This window comes from Oreochromis niloticus, linkage group LG20 (genome assembly GCF_001858045.2).
Source record: "Oreochromis niloticus isolate F11D_XX linkage group LG20, O_niloticus_UMD_NMBU, whole genome shotgun sequence".
NCBI lineage: Eukaryota > Metazoa > Chordata > Actinopteri > Cichliformes > Cichlidae > Oreochromis > Oreochromis niloticus.
The window spans coordinates 23,506,277-23,523,737 of NC_031984.2; the positions used below are offsets into that span (position 1 = coordinate 23,506,277).

Sequence of the window (17,461 nt, forward strand, 5' to 3'; positions counted from 1 at the left end):
TGATTAGGTTCTGATTAAGGGACTTGCAGTCATCTTCGTTCGAATTTTACATGACCAGAAATCCTAACCTTGGCTGAATGCAGTTCTTTTTTCCGCAAGATCTTCTTTTTTTCGTATTGCTGTTTAAATTTAGAAAAGAATCATTTATTACATCTTTGAAATTCTTGGTTCAAATGTGCAACTATGACCAGGAAGTACAGAGGATATTTGTCATCCTTAGTTGTCCCATTCATCTCAGATTTTATTCTTTCAGTGTGAGTTGGAGCTGGAGTCTCGGAGTATGAAGTGTGATTTATGCATGGCACTTGGTACTGGAACTGCACGAGATGGGGTAAAGCAGTTCCCCTCACCCCCGCCCTCCCCCTTTGCCCCGAGGATGCATGAAATTAAGCAGAATGACTCTACTCATCCGACTATAAATGACGCTCCATATGCTCCACCTAGACACCCGCATTCAGTGTGCCAAAAGTCACAATTTTGGATTTTAGTTTTTAGTTTTAATGTGAAAAATTGAAGTGTGACATTTGTCTGTTGTGGCTTGTTTTAAAAGGGAGCGAAATCCTCTCACTGCTGCTGGTGCTTTGAAAGCACTTTAAAAATTTTTACCCCGAGTCAAATTGTGAGGAAAAAAACAACAAAAAAAACAAAAAACAATCGTCTGTGCTGTTGTTTTTCATTTTGGCGTTTTTCGTCTTCGTCACAACGACAGGGAAGAGTACTTTAAAGCACCATTCAATGAATATTAAATGAGTACTCCTCTCGCCTTTACTCGTCAATCCTGTCAACACAGAGGAGGTTCAACAGACGACTTCAAAGACAAATTTCATTACACAATCAGTGCCTTGTCTCTACTCATCTGATGGACCGCACCTATCTCTGTGATGCTTATTACTGTCAGTAATTTGGCTCTGCAGTTATCTCAATAACAAATGAAACCGCAGCCTCCCGTGGTGATGTTAAATCAGGTTAGCATTTCACACATAACAATTTCTGCAGTCATGTAGCTGTTCAAAGCCGATGCACCAGTATGAGACCCAATTCCAGCAAGCATGTGACCCTTCTCTCTGTGCTGAAGTAACACTTTTATTTTGGCTTAAATGCAGATTCACTGTTAAAGCTGTGCAGCGATTCACAATCGCACTAATTTGGGCAACGTTGTGGTGCGGGCCTGCTAAAGCTCTCTTCCTTTTCTGCAAATTGCAGTTCTGCTGCGTGAAGAGGTGGCCCAGCTCCAGGAAGAGGTGCACCTGCTGCGGCAGATGAAGGACATGTTGAGTAAGGACCTGGAGGAGACCCAGGGAGGTTGCTCGGCTGACGTGCTCTCTGCCACTGAACTCCGCGTGCAGCTGGCGCAAAAGGAACAGGAGCTGGATCGAGCCAAGGAGGCTCTGCAAGGTAAGGACTGTCAGGAAGCAAGAAACTGTGTGTGCTGTTTTAAACACAGAATTTTTTTTTATTTAAGAAGAAATGTGGAAAATTCTTGTTATTAATTTGATTTCTTTACAACATTTTCTGATCGGTAGTAGCAACCAGTTTTAATAATACAGGTAGGTAACATTTAGCTCAGGAGTTTGCTCACTGCGTGAAGACAAGCACCTCCTGACCGTTTCATCCAGTGACATGCTTTTTCCTAAAAGAACAATTAAATTATATTTCTATGAACAAAAAAAGGGTGAAAGAAAACAAATACTAAATGGAAAGGTGTAGGTCTTAACCTTTAAATTGATCTTGTTTTTCATTAAAAATTGGAACATGGACATCATCACTTACAGTCTGATTTCATGGCACTATTCCACTGATGCTCTAGAAGAATTTTTCATCTCAGGCTGACTGATCCTTGTCCTCAACCCGTCTTCTTCGTTTTCATGTAGTCTTTTTTTCATGTCAACTTCAATGAGCAAACTTGTTTTTCACTTGTTTCACTTATTATAAGCACAGGGGAAACAATATTCAGAACCTCTGTTATGTCAGCCTGAGCGCATTGTCACTTTTTTCATCATTCCTATGGAAACTCTTTAAAAAACTGTGCCTGTTTTGGCTTCCTCATGATCTGTTTCTGAAGTCCAACTTTCTCCTGCTTTCTTAGCAGTGCAGGCTTCTCTCTTACAACATCTCTCATCACCACTTGCTCGGCTTCACGTGGATATAAACTATAAAAATGTTTCCTTGTATAGAAGAATGTGAGCTGGACAGTAATGCAGATGGCTGATTGTAAGGAGATTGCACAAGCCTCTTGGTTCGAAATGATTCTGATTTACTAACATGCGCAGAGTGGAAAGAAGAAAATGTGCTGGTGTGCATATTTCATAAACTGAATGGTAGCTTTGCATATGCACTTGTTTTTTGTGCAGGATAAGAATGTTCCCATGTGTGTATTACTCAATAAGCACCACTGAGTTTCTGTAATATTTTGGTTCCTGTTGTAATTTGAATATTTTACTTTTTCCAGTGCTCCCCTGTCTTTGATTCCTCTGTGTTTGTGTCTTCACCTCGCAGTTTGTTTTACTAATTACTTTTCTTAGTGTTTGTGTCGTACTTCTTACTTCCTGTGTGTTTCTTTCCCTGATTCCCTGAGTGTTTTCACCTGCTAATTGCTTCCTCCTCTGTTTCACCCTCGTCTGTGTCCTGTTCCCTAATTAGTGCTCTGTGTACATATAGTCCTGTGCGTCGCGTCTCTGTTTGCCAGTTGGTCGGGCTTCCCGTTTGTGGTCCTGTGATTAACCTTCTGCTTTTTGTGGATTTTGTGTCTGTGTGTGTCTCTCTGGACTCTGTTCATCCTTTTGGAATTTTTTTTTTGTCGTTGATATTCTACACTTGGGTCCTTTCCTCACCGCTACTCCTGAAAAAAAAAATGTGCAGAACAAGCGTAGGTTCAGGTAAATTTGTCCTGTTGGGGGAAAATGTGACACACAATTTAAAAAAAAGTGGCACATTTCCCTCTTTCTTGGTCAAAGCATTCAATTTAGTATCCTGTTGCTTTAAATCTCTTGTTTGCTGCTCCCGCTCCTGCTGAGAGAAAACCTGTGCAGCCTTTTGCTCCATAGGGCTTTTCTTTTCTATTCATCATAATGTTAACATAAGTGTCTGTATCAGTGTGGTTGATGCAGCCCATTAGTTGCATTATGGTCCATTAGCATGTGTTATGCTAGAGAGATGGAGTGATATCTTGGGGTGAGAGGAGACGCAGATGCTTGGACTATTTAAAAAGGAAAAAGAAAAAGCTCTCCACGCTTTTGGCAAATCGAGCTGCTCTTCTCCTACTGTGCAGCATGACACAAATACAGCTCAACATAATGTAGAAGATTCAAGAAGGTGATTTTAAAATAAATAACGTTGCTAAAGTGTCTGTAATAGCTAGCTTCACATAGATCTTTCATCTCCCTGAAGTCTCGTTTTGGCTCGGTCATATATCTAACTAAAACATGAGGGCAGGCCATTAAATAAAATAGGCCTTTTTAACTTTTTATCTAGGAATGAATTGGGAATATACACAAGAGTAACAAAATAAAGTTGTAAAGCATTGGGCCAACGTGTGCCATCAAAACAGCGTACTGGTGCCTTGGGATTGATTGTCCAAGCCTTTACGACACTGCTGGAGGGATGGACCCACCAGCCTTCTAAGACATTGTGTAATGTGGTGCTTTGATGGTCCTATAGAGCGCTGTTGAACATGTTGGTCAAAAGATGATCTTTGTATCAAACCATTCATTGAGCCATTATGTCCTGTGAACGAGGGCGTTACATCCTGGAAAAAAATGTTGTCATTAGGAAGGATGTGCTTCATCACATAATGAAGGTGCTCACTGACAACTTGCTACTGATTTGCAGTGCGGGCAGACGCCTTTTTTTTAATTTATTTTCCTTTAATTTGCTACGTGTCTTTGCTTACATGCTGCTTTCTCAGAGAGTCTGCAGTTAGTAAAGAAATGAACACTGCCAGGCAGTGTAGAGTGGATTGCAGGGCATCAAGCAGAGATGTCATCAGTGTGGCAGTGAATCATTTTTTTCAAAGAATTATCGCCCATGGAATGAGGCAGAACACAAAAACTACCATTTGGTATCAGACAAAAGCATGACATGCTGTCAGGGGATTTTGTTGCTGCGACATTTCACTTGACACTTGCAGCCTACGCTTTTTGGAAGAATTGAACGAAAACAAAATGGACTCGGGCAGAGTAGAATGGAGCACACATCAAATAAATACTTATCTCTTCTTCAGCGGGATGTTGGCTGTCTGAACATAGTGCACACAGGCTCATACAGTCATTTGTATGACTCAGGCCTGTTAATGAAGGCCAAAGCCTACCAGCCCCAGCAGGCACTGACGGTAATCGGCAGCTAATGAAAGCTTTATAAAAGCGGACTTTGGTTGGCTTACGAGGGCCAAAAACGTTAAGCGGGGTGGATCTAGTCTACAATTAAGCTGGGGTATGTGGGAGGACAAGAGGAAATTGGGTGTTGTCATATTCAGGTTTCGTTCTGCTGGGGTAGGTTCACAAGGCAAATTGAAGTGACTGTGAACTTGAGTATGAAGTCATTCCTGTTGCTATTTTTCTTTTTGTGCTTTCCCTCCCCCTCTGGAAGGCATTTCCTATGAGGAACAGAAGGACAAGCTGATATTCAGTCAGAGCTCTTGGCCAGTTAGATGACCCTGAGCCACTCTTTCTACTTGGATTGGGTTTGGATTTCTACTGTCAAGGTTAAGGTTAAACCTTTCCTTTTTGATAAAGATTATAGGTAGGGATAAATCAGGTGACCCTGAATCCCCCCCATAGTTACGCTGCAATAGGCCTAGGCTGCTGGGCCCTTTGCATCATGAGTGTTACTTCTTTTGTCACCTGTTTTCAGTTATTATGCATTTAAATGCAAGTTATTATTTATCTGTGGCTCTTCCACAGCGTGGCTTTTGTCCCATCTTCCTCCCCTCACCCCCAACTGGCTGTCCCTCCCAGAGCCTGGTTATGCCACAGGAGTTTTTCCTTCCCACTGTCGCCAATAGCTTGCTCATATGGGGTAGTGTGACTGTTGGGGTTTTCTCTCTATTATTGTAGGGTCTTTGCTTTTTACAATATAAAGCTCCTTAAGTCAACTGTTGTTGTGATTTGGCACAATCTAAATAACATTGACTTGAAAATTGAATGAGATTTGCATTCACATGTAAAAGAAGCAAAACTGTTTACATGTTATTGTTATTTTCCCACTGGCCTGGTCTTTACAGCACAAGTTAGTTTCAGCTCTTTTGTAAGTCTGCAGTTGTCACTCTCAATCTTCATGCACTGAGACTGCTGCACACTCCAAACGTATCATTTTTTAAGACAGCTGTGAAAGGCCAGCAACTGCATTTCCTAGCTTTTTCTTTTTGTGCTGTTTGCTTGGGGTGGGTAGCAGCTAGTGAATGTTGGCTTTGGCCTCAGCAATATTTACAGTTGTTTCTAAGTAGAAAGTAGAAACACATCTTTCATCCCTCTTTTGTTGTTTTTGTTCCTTTTCCAACTTCTGCTTTGCAATGCATTCAAGTTTCCTGCTGCCAGTGTTGGCACATGGTACTGGATCACACTGATGACGATGTTTTCGTGTGTATTTATATCTTAATAGGCTGATACCGTTACGAGAAAGCATGAACAGAAAATTAGTAATAAGAAAATAGACAAAATATTTCTAAAAGTAAAAAAACAAAATTATCAGAAAAATTTATGCTTTGAAGGTCTTTCAAAGTTTTTTCTTTAGACTGCAGTGGCAGGATTTTAAAAAACTATATCTACAGCAGAAGAACATCTGAAATCATGTCCTTAGGAAATATGAAAACATCCAGCAAAGGTCTTACACAGGACCCGAAAGGAGGCATGTCAAGAAGACATCCTGATGAAGGAAAAGACTGACACTGTAGACTGACACTATCAGTCATGGATTGGCCTCCCCAGAGTCCAGACCTCAACATTATTGAGGTCTGGACTCTGGAGAAAAAGGCAAAAACCTCCAAAGAAGAGCTTTGAATGTCCTTCAAGAAACCTGGAGAACGATTCCTGAAGACTACTTAAAAAAAAATTACAAGAAGGTTTGGCTAAGAGGGTTCAGACTGTGCTTAAGAATGAAGATAGTCATACAAAATATCAACTTTCAAGCTCATTATAATTGTACAAACTCTGCTTTTTCCTTGCATACTACAGTCCCGATCAAAAGTTTATGACCCCTTGGAAAAATGGGAAAAATCATATTTTGCATGGTTGGATCTTAACAAGTAAAGCTCCAACATGCAACAAGAAGAAATGGAAGTGAGACAAAACATTCTTTTGAGCATGCAATTTATTGAAAACAGCGCTTAAAATGAAACAGGCTGTTTCAGGCTGCAGAATACTATACATGGAGGATTACTAATGTACAAGTAGTTTCAGTTTTCATTATGTTTATAGAGTTCATCTCATCTCTGCCTGAAAAACTACTGCAAAAAGGCTCTGGGTCTTATTATGCAGTGCATGAAGGCACAAGTTTTTAAACAGCAGCAGCTCTGAATGGTCAGACTCATTGTTGGCATGAGGACCCACCCAGAGCTAAAGATCTTAAATTCAATGAATTGTCCAAATAGAGGCACGCAATCAGTTTTTTTTTTTCTCTGTTTCTTTTAAATCAGACTTTTAAGCAACCAAACAAGCGCTTTGTTTGAAGATACTGAGTCCATTAGTATCACCATGTGCTTGACTTTGATGCCTTTCTTTACGGCTTGGAATTTAGTAGATTTAAAACACTTAGGTGTAACTCAAGTGTTAATCGTGGGCAAAGGGGCCCACTTTTAAAATGTTGTCTCCTGTCAGGTATTGGCTTTTTCCAATGATCACATCAGCAATTATTTGCAAGTCTTTTCTATGCTAGGTACAAGGAAATAAAAATGTTTATATATATGAAAAAAATTAAAAGTTCTTGAAGTTTCACTCTTTCCATTTTACTTTTATTCAAAGGGTTTGTAACACAGCTAAAAAAAAAGAGAGACTTGAGATGTTGGACTTGGAAATAGTTGTTTTAGAGCGTCTGATCATAAAAAAAAGAAGATAGGCCAAATGTTCTTAAGAATACCTCATTAACTACAGCAATTTCCGTATGCTGCCAATTGATTGGAGCCGAGATGTTGACTCTATTTGATTTCTCCCAGTTTTCACAAGGCTGGCATATTGTGAGGATCCCACCAGATGCTCCTGCAGAGTGCTTTTCCCAGAAGAATGAGAGCCCTGGGGTTTTTTTATTGAAGTGCTACCAACAATTATTGTGAAGCTTTGTCTTTTTTTCCCTTTTTTTTTTTTTAGTTCTTCTTTGTTTTAGTGTGGTTTTGTTTTGGATGAAGAAGCAAGCGGCTGAAGTGATGAAGTAGCGTGAAAGAGATGCATCGTTCCTTCCTTTGCTCTTTGCCACTTGAGATAATACCTGTTTACTTTGGGAATGGATCACTGAAGCTATGTTGCAACTCCTACCTCGGTTCAGATGGTTTGCGGCTAAATTGCATGCAGATTTTCTTGTGCCTATGAATACAAAATAAAGAAGAGGTGAACGCTACTTTTCAGTGCGTTTGCACTCCAGTTATTCTTCATTTTCCTCTCCGCCGTCTCTTCCTTTATCTCCCTCTCTGCCTTTGTTTGGTGTGATGTCCACATCGTTTAAATGTTAAGGCCTGAGTTCGCTTCCACTGTGAACCGGGCTTTGGTGTGTGAATGCTATAATTGTAATCGAGGGTAATTGCCAACCTTTTACAATTGCAGGTTTTGTTATGATGTCCGTGGGCACTCAATCCAACCCAAGAGCTGCATTTCATGCCCCCTACACAAATGACAATGACCTGATTCATTTTTACCAATCATAAAGCGGTGTTGCAAAGAGAAACTAAGCCCCAGCTTGGCGAATGCAACCAGGAAGTTCTCAAAAGGTGTTTATACGTTTATGCAACTCTCATTTCTCATCAAAGTTTTGTTTAATGAAGTTTCAAAGTGGAGTTGGCCCTCACTGCTGTTTTTAATTAGCTATTTTCACTTTGGCTATTACTATCACTGAGGGACTTCAAGTCAAGCCAGAGCTCATATGAAAGCAGTAGACAGCTATGTATCATCAAAGCACAGTCTGCCTGCTCTGTTTAGTGTCATTTCACGCTACACTGTACTTAGCTTAGCTCTGTCCTTGACTACAAGGCCTCTTTCCTCGTTAGGTGTTAAACCACCAGTGCACACATAGAAGAGCACACACACTCTCGGCACCACTGAATCTCTTCAGGTTTCTTGACCCGATGACCTTTAAGCAAAAAAGGTTTTTCTTAACTAAGAGCTAGTGGGACAGTCAGAGCTTTTGTGACATATTTCCTCAAACGCACCTACACCTTTACAACTTATCCAGATAGTTTTGTTTAGCTTGCACTTAAAGGTCCTGGGTGTGCCCCTTTAGTGAGGATTTATGCTTAAGTGGGAAATCTACACCATAGCTATGTTGTAATCGCAAGCCACACTGAAAACGTGTGATGTAACCTATGGCATAACTCGGTGTGCACTGGTGTAACTGCACATCGCCTTGACACAGTCATCGATTATCGATTCCTCCTGTGCATTTCTAGCTGTTTTTTTGCTGCAGTTTTTGAATTTATCAGCAGTTATTGTCTCAGTAATGTTGATATATGTACTCAAAAATGTCAGCAAATTCCCAGGGGGAGGTTGCTGAAACTGTTGGAATGGATATGAAGGAATCCCAGCATGTAATGCACCAGTACTAGCATAAATGCCCACATAAATGATGTCAGCCACAAAATCTATGTGATTGGGTGAATAAAGGTTGTAGTAAAAAGTGCACTGAGTGTTCAGTTATAGTAGAAAAGAGCTCTATAAGTACAGGAGTACTCATAGAGGTCCATTGTGTTATTTCGATGTATCTTAGCAATCTGTCAATCCTATGTCATATATCTAAATTCTTTCTTGTTTGTTTCATGGGGAACAGTTAAACTGTTAGAGCCTGTGTCTCTCTGTCTGTGACGACAGCATCATAAACCCAGGAATACTGTTGCTTGAGTGGGAAGTCAATTAACTCAGCATGAAAGGAAATGTGCTCAAAAACCCCTGAGGTCACAAGTTTAAGTTTGAATACAAAGCTTCTCTTGGTAGAAAGTCTAGCAAAGAGACAGCCTCCAAGAAGAACCTCAAACCAGTTGAACGTCCAATTTGGAACTTTTTTTTTTTTCACCCCAAACATCAGCAAAGAACCCGCATCAACAGTTAGTCGGTGTTGAAATGTTTGCTGCATGCTGAAATCTTTTTCCACAGTAACATTAGACTGCTTTCATTTTGAATCCACCGACGACAGATTTCTCTGCCCTGGTGCTTAAATAGCTTGTATGTCTGATCTGTTTTCATTAGCTATCTTACAAAGGTCAGATGTCTTCTCCGCAAAGATGTCTGATCCCACGGTAACATGCCTTACTTTACAGCGAGGATTGTTAAATAATGCCAGTGATATCAATGCCACACAGCCCATGAGTTTGTTTTTACTGAGGAATTGAGGAGGTGAGTGCACTGTGCTGCTCTGAGGCTCCTACATCATTATTCAGCTGGCAGATTTAAAATCCCAAACCGTGAACAATGGACTCCCTCCAATGAGCCGATGTCTCTTTTGTTCTCTCCCAAAATAATTATGTTAAGAGCTGACTAAAAGCCTGTCCCTTCTCTTTAGAGCTGAAGTTATATGCAGTCGTGTCAGTGGGAAGTGGGCTCCTGTTAATGTAGCGATCGTCATTTACAGAGGAGCGCGTGTTTGTGTTTTAGCTAAAAATGCTATCCAAGGAACTTGAGTTTAACAGTCACAGCACAATTACGATTTGAAATTTACTGATGCCCATTTTTTTTAAAAGTGCTGTAGATTCAGTGTATTTTTCGCAGACTTCCATCACTCAGAAGTCTTCCTCAGTAGGAAAGGTGATTGTTAAGGGTGAGCTGGCAACACATAGAAAGGAAATGTTATTTGTCTGTAATCCTGGCTTAAATCTTGTTATATGTGAGCCACCATAGATGGGGCACGGCAGATAATGAGGGATGTTATTTAACCAGAAGGATGCAGTGAGTGGGATGTGAAAAACACACCACAGTAATAGGTACAAACTGTGTGAACCAGCAACAACAACATGGCTGAGGTTGTTTTTTTCCCTCTTTTATAATCAAGGGTGATAAAGTCTTGCTGCATCTAGGATTAACAAGAAAATATTCGCCCTTAATGTGTAATATTCATATAGCTTTGAATTACAAACAGCTCACCTGGCTCCACCAGGGGGTACAAACTATACCTCCCAAGATTCATAAAGCTCACCCATTAACTTGTTATATATTGTTTGATTGTTGCAACAAATGCCACATTATCTTGTCGCTGTGCTAAGCAAAGAGGCTGCTTTTTAAATCTTGCAGGTGAAAGAAGTATCAATTTTTTTCCTATTTAACTATCCACAAGAAAGCAAATATACATAGTTTGGAAAATGTGAAAATATTCCGTTCTTCCGAATGAGGGGGGGGTTAAACTGGTATGTATTACACAGCCAGGCAGTGCTCATTATGATCATTTGAATGAATTGTTGTCAACATGCTAGAAACAGACCCCAAATGTTTTCATCCTCAAAAACGGGTTGCACTCCTAATAAGGTTAATAACCTGCTCTTAGCTATTTTTAATACTGGCACAAGCTCCCTGAGGAGTCCAGTGTTTCTGTCTAGCAACCAGTGAGTTGGCTCACTCATTAAGTCCTTCAGTAGCATCATAGAGGAGCCCGGCAGACAAAAGCTTTTAGCACACTCTAGTAGTAGATGTTCACATTGAACTACTTGAAATTGCAAGGACTCGGGTATCAGAAGAGCCTTTGTGCCGTGAGTTTTAAAAATATATATATTATGTAGAAAGGGGTGTTATAATCAGGTGTTTGTGATTTTCCACATTGGGTTGGACTTTTTAAGGGGAATGTTTTGCAGATGTCCTGATTCGCTTCTTTTCTGCTTATACAGGCTGACATTTCTTTTTGCACGAATACAGTTTTCTCACAAAGGCAAACATTTCTTTTCATTTTAGGCAAACAATTGCAAGCAAGTGTTAAACATTTGTAAAATGCAGTGTGGGCCAAAGAAAAAAATCTTTCTTCAGTACGAAGGATTTAGGTGCCTTTTAAATACAAAAAAAAAAAAAAATGTTATTCTTGGCAACAAGTTGCTTTGTTGGTGTTATGAGCATAGCTAGACTGAAGGTTTAGGCTTGAATTGCTAAAAGAAGGCTGTGTAGTAGTGTTCATAGTGGGCCTGTAGCAGCGTCTGAACCACTACCCCAGGAAAGCAGCAAAAAACAAGAGGGAAGATAATGCAATGCATCAGACTAACAATGTAAGGTACTGCTGGGTATATTTAAGTCTGGGAATGTTTTGTTACTCTGGAGTCAGACACCTGTACTGAATCTACTGCACTTTGACAGGTTCAGAGACATGCTCTCTGACTTGCATTTTTTGTGTGCAGGGGTTCATACTACTGCAGGATAATGACCACACATTTCAAAGCCTTGAAAGGACTACTCGATCACCAAAGAAAGCCAGGGAGTGTTGGCTTTCTGTCCACAGATGCCTAACCACAACCCAGCTGAACATTTATGGTGGGCACTTGAACACTGAGAATGCAAAATGGGCTGGAATAACAAGGGTTAGCAGGTTTAGCATGTCCTTGCTACTTAGATGGACAGTAGGGATGCTAAGATATTGAGAAATCAATGTAGAAGATGAACTTTTAACTCAAACTGATGAACTAATTTTTCCTGAGTGATATTGGATTCAAATTATCTGCTATTCAAGTACATTCGCAGCAGTCAGCGAATAAGACAGATGCTTGCACAGATGTGTATCATTTCTTTATGAAAAGTCTCTTAAACTGCTTCCTTCCCGTGTCATCCTCCTCCTCCACCTCCACGCACATTAGCTTCAATTCTGTATGGTTCCCAGGTGGTTCTCTGGTTGTTTCAGCTGGTAATAATTCTTGGAGGCTTGGACTGAGCAACAGAGTATGTTAGTCATTAATATGTCTGTCAGCAGGAGTGCTTCCCCATCTCTCCTACATTCGTGCGTGTAACGTAACAGTCTGAGCCTCCGGAGCACAATTGGACGTTAAAAGTGTTTATAGGTAGGTCAGAAGCGGTAACGAACAGTGCTAATATGATTTGCAAGTGTGAATGGACCCGTTCAAAGAGTCACAGTGAGTGCTTTCTTGCATCCAGCACCAGGAGGGTCGCTGTTGCCAAACGATCACAGGTGCAGGATGTGAGGCAGCAGAAGTGTTTTTGGCTCATCTCAAAGACGGCTTTGATTTCACTTCCTGAGGCAGGTGCTGGAAGGTTTCCTGTTTTTCTTGGTCAGTGAGGGATGTTTTTTGTCTTCATTCGCCAGCTAATGTGGTCTGCGTATCCCTTTGGCTTGGGGATTCCTCTGGTAAGAACAAGTGAAAGGGAGAGATATGAAAGGATGACGAGGGCGGTTGAAAAAAAACAGAGAGTGAATCTGTCCTTCAATTCCGCTTGGCCGAGCATGTTCGCCAGACACAACTTGTGAATGTCACGCAGTTAACCAAGCCGTGATATAAGTTCATTACTGACACACAGCTGGTTCTGAAGGGGAGGAAAAAACAGGGCAGAAAAAGGCAGGTGAACACATGATGAGAAGTACTGTGCTTTTAGGAAAAACAGTTTGATGTGAAGAAGACAAAAGTAGAAAGATGCAGTATGAATGAATAATATATAAATAAATGATGTACTGTCAGTTTCGAATGATAGCTGGAGGGAACCTCGACTTTAAACACGTCTGAAAAACAATCTTGCATGAGGAGAAAAGATCAAGAGGAAGCAGGAGAACAGGCAGATGCAGAAGAGCAAAAAATGTTTGTCTTTGAGAAAATTAGAGCTTGTCTGAATAACCACTGTGAACCATATTCTTTATCATGATGCGTGGGTGAGCTGCCAGAGGATTAGAAAGAGTGTGTGGCAGAGAGAGACGGGGGGGAGATGAAAAAAAGGGACTCAGTCTCTAACAAAGCCAGCAACAGAGTGCAGACTGACATAAGGGTTCATGCTTGATCCACCTCTCTATCAACGTATAGTCAGCGGCAACAGCAGGTGTTTTTATTGTTATTTGCTTCATCCGTATGCATAAGGTAAGAAACGTGTACAGTGTGGACAGCACAGCCGATTATAGAAGGAAAAGATTTGTTAGTTAGATTAAGGAAGACTCCTTAATGAAGATCACCTCTTAATGTGCAACACTCTTCATGGCTGTGTCAAAACATTAAGTACAGCATTAGACCTTAAAGTCTTTTAAGTCAAGCTTGTCTGCAATCCCAGCACCAGCCCATATCAGCTGAAAGTTCAGATAATAGGCTCATTATGGGATGCTAAATAGCTTTAGCCTGTCTATATTTGCTACACATCTGGAAGCCTCTTTGCAACCCACATTTACCCCAGCTCCTACTTTATCATGTTGTCTGCTCTTGATCACCCCCAGTTTTCACTACATGCACGTTGGTAGGATGGGGGAGCTCCACGAACATAGACATAAAGCCACTTATAACTTACTGCAGATAAAATAGTAATAATCCTCTGAACTCTATTGTTTGTCACTGAAGTGCAGTCATTTACATTGTAGATTATGAATAAATAGAAGTATGTAAATCTTCAAGTTATTTGACCCTCCGCAAACTCTGTCTTCCAGCCATGAAGTCGGACCGTAAGCGTCTGAAAGCAGAGAAGGCAGACCTGGTGAATCAGATGCAGCAGCTTTATGCCACATTGGAGAGCCGAGAGGAGCAGCTCCGTGACTTCATACGCAACTATGAGCAGCACAGAAAAGTACGGCACCCGTTTTCTAACAGTATAGAGGCACACACATCCATACAGACCCTCTTTTTCTTGTTTTTTTGTTGTTGTTTTTTTGTAGTGCATTCTCTAATCTGCTTAATTAAAAAGACGGTTGGTAACAAAAAAGGATGTTAACAGTTTAAAAAAAAATGTTTTTGTGGTATTTAGATTTAGATGTTGGTGCGTATGTGGTGCCACAAGAATATGTCATAGTAAGCCCAAGTACCTGACATGTAGAAGCACTTTTTTTATTCCTGTCATCTCAGGGTAAATAAAATCAAATTAAATATTGAAAGCCCTAACAAGGCAGCACAGAAAGAGCCACTGCCTTTCTGTTTGAATCATTCTGTTTAGTCGTGCTTGATGTGTGAACCAATCCATCAGGATCTGTGTGTCTACTAGGAGAGCGAGGATGCAGTAAAGGCGCTGGCCAAAGAGAAAGACCTCCTGGAGAGAGAAAAGTGGGACCTGCGGCGGCAGACCAAGGAAGCCACGGAGCACACGGGGATGCTGCGGTCCCAGCTTGATCTCAAGGAGAACCGCATCAAGGAGCTGGAGGCTGAACTTGCCATGGTGAGAGAGAAAGGCAAATGAGGGAACTTGACAGGCAGGTAGTGAGTCAGCACTGCGATGTTGGCTTTTTATAGGCTCCATTTTCTGGAATCAGATATTTAGGAACATTTCTAATGCTAGAGTTCCTTTTTTTTTTTCTAAGATAACAATGTTGATAAAGTGTACAAAGAGAAAAGACTGACTAGTCGAAGAAACAAAGATACTGCACAAATATTTTGAGTCCTGGTTCAGGGATATACAGTAAATCTGTTTGGTCACTCTGCACTGTTTTGACTAAACTGCATCTAATCGAAACACGGAAAGCCTTTTGAATGTACAGCATAGCCGTCATTCATGTCTCCAACCCCCCCCCACCAGATGAGTAACTGTGTCAATCAGAGAATGGAGTTCCGGGTGTTTGAGCGCCTTGTGGACAGGGACTACTCTCCTAGGGTCATGGCGGTAAGACAGGCCCCAAGATTTAAATCTTTCCACTCCTGCCCCTTGTGGAGTTTTCTCCTATTTGTGACCTGTTTGTTGCTTTGGAAAGCCTCTTCCTGCTCCTCAGATGCACGTTTTTCATTTAGTTTTTTAGTTGTTGTTTTTTTTTAAACTAACCCTCAGCCCACCCTGACTGATCCCAGTAATCCTAACATCAGTGGTCCCACAGATTCCCACTGTAATCGATCGGAATGTGTTTCGGGTCTAATTGAACGTTGAAATGCTTGGGGGAGGCAACAAAAACATCAATAGTCTGACAACTAATGATTACGTTGAAGGTTTGGGATTGTATTCTGTTTTGCATGACAGAGACTGTGATTGATAACCGTTTGACTGCTGGTAGACGGAGATGATTGCAGTGGAGCTGATTGTGCTGGTGATTTGCAGCCCGCTGCCGCTTGGCATGATGATACGATTCGCACAATAAGCAATAAAAAAAACAAAAAGAACATGTCAAGGATAATCAGAAAACATGCACACAAAGAAAAAGGTTTTTTTGACACAAAATAAACATGCACAAACACAAGGTCCAAGGCTCCAGTACAACTCATTGTTATTCCTGCAGAAAAGCAGCGACAGAGCAAATATGTTCATTAAAGTTCTAGAAAAGCTTAATTGTTTTCAATGTCTCCATTTTTTATTTTATTTTTTTGCACCCCAACAACACCCCCAGCTTACACCGCCGTGGATACAAACAACCAGCACCTCCTCCAGATATTCTGTCAGAGCTCTCAGGAGTGGTAGCGAAAGATTTCACAAACAAAAGGAGAACAAGAATATAACTGCATTTTTAATGAGACAAGAGCCACATAACGAGCCCAGGGGAGAACTCGCATATCTGCATGCGCTTAGAGACTTGTAGTAGAAATCTGAGCACAACATGTATATGTACACACACACGCGGAAAAAAACATAGAGATGTACCAGCCCACTCAAAAAGTGAGTTTGATGAAGTGAAGAATTTTGATTGTGGCTCACTGTGCTCTCTGACTGATGACTTCTTTCCGTCTGCCTCTCAAGGCGAAACAGTCGCTAGCCACCCTGACCAAGGATGTGCCCAAGCGTCACTCGCTGGCCATGCCCACGGAGGCGGTTGTCAACGGAAACAACCAGGAGTGGGTGATGCAGGCCGATCTCCCTCTGACTGCTGCCATCCGACAGAGTCAGCAGACCCTCTATGTGCACACGGGGCATCCCGCTGACAGGCAAGGTAAGCCAGCAAGGAGCACCAATAACACCTTCATCCTGCACATGAGCTGACTGACATGAGGCGTCTGACCATCATCTACCCTTTGCATGCTCATGTGAACCTGCTTCACACACATTCACTCCTACCATCTGCTTATTATGACCACATTGTTGCCCGACGATGACGTTCCAGTTGTGACGTGTCATGCGCTTTCTGTATGAGTTCAAGTGCAGATTTCTTGTTTTTGGGGGGGCTTTACAGCTTCTATCTGTCTTTGCTGCAAACAAATGTTTTCTCTGCACTTGACAGCGATGGCAGCTGAGGATCAGCTGTTTGTTAAGTTTGAGGTTTGCTTTAGTTTTATGGAATTCAAACAGTAACTTGGCCCCGTTTTTTAATTTCATTTACATTTTTTCTTTTCTTGTTCGTACCTAATTTTTCTTGGCCCCTTTTTTTACTTTTCAGCTCCCTCACAACATTTTCCGCAGTATCTTTTTGATTTGAGTTACACACACCTCACGAGATAGAGAAGAAACAGCGTCTCCTGTCACAGCTCCCGCTCTGCGCTGAGACGTTCATGGCTGAGACGCATTGCAGAGCTACATTTTAAAAAATTCAAAGCAAATGTCTCTTCTTGTTTAGCTCACTCACTTTGAATTGTGTCACCGCTAGAAAACAGTGGTGTGTTTTTAGCAAAGCGGCCAGCACAGTGCCGAAAACCCTTCTGCAAAACGAGATGGTCTGGTAAATTCAGCTGGCACTCAGTGCTCGTCCTCATGTGTTTCAGTGCAGATGTCTGCATGAAGGATTGCAATGATATGCGTTATCTTGGCAAAATATGTAGGCCAAATAGCATGTAAAAAAAAAAATAGGGAAGGTTTTTTTGGGGGGGGGTTGTAATACAGAAATTCTATCATTATGGGAGTTGTAGAAGAAACGTGAGCCATCAGCTTGAGAAGCTCTGCTGAATTTAAAAGTAAGAAAAAGCAATGAAAAGAAGGGAAGTGTAGCAGTGTCACCTCCTGCTACCCTAAAATAGAAAGCTCTGCACAAATTAGCCTCATAGCCACCAGAGTTGGAGTCCATCTCAGTCCTTTCAGAGGTTGCTTTTAAAGGGCAGTTATGGCTTTCACATAGGTTGCTGACTAATTGGGGACAGAAGCAAACATCCCCCTCCCCCCAAATAAAAAAAAAACAGGAAAAATGTGTGAACAGTCACGAACCCTAAATTGCTATGCAATTGGTTGCACTGTATGTATCAGTCTCACCGCTGCACGCACACACACTCTCTCAAACCTCTGTGAAGCTGTTTTCACTGTTGCTTAGCAACTGCAGCTGATTG

The 17,461-nt window shown here is 41.3% G+C and overlaps 1 protein-coding gene across 3 annotated transcripts in view; it reads left to right on the plus strand.

Moving 5' to 3' along the window:
• LOC100696443 (kazrin) overlaps positions 1 to 17,461 on the plus strand; it is a 174,673-nt gene that overhangs the window by 154,144 nt on the left and 3,068 nt on the right. For 2 of the 3 annotated variants that reach the window (XM_025901300.1, XM_025901301.1), the window contains exons 6-10: positions 1,204 to 1,395; positions 13,732 to 13,868; positions 14,280 to 14,450; positions 14,808 to 14,891; positions 15,951 to 16,140. In XM_025901300.1, the coding sequence (XP_025757085.1) occupies positions 1,204 to 1,395; positions 13,732 to 13,868; positions 14,280 to 14,450; positions 14,808 to 14,891; positions 15,951 to 16,140 (774 nt within the window). The remainder of the gene's footprint in view (positions 1 to 1,203; positions 1,396 to 13,731; positions 13,869 to 14,279; positions 14,451 to 14,807; positions 14,892 to 15,950; positions 16,141 to 17,461) is intronic. The other variant, XM_013271124.3, reaches the window with a different exon arrangement.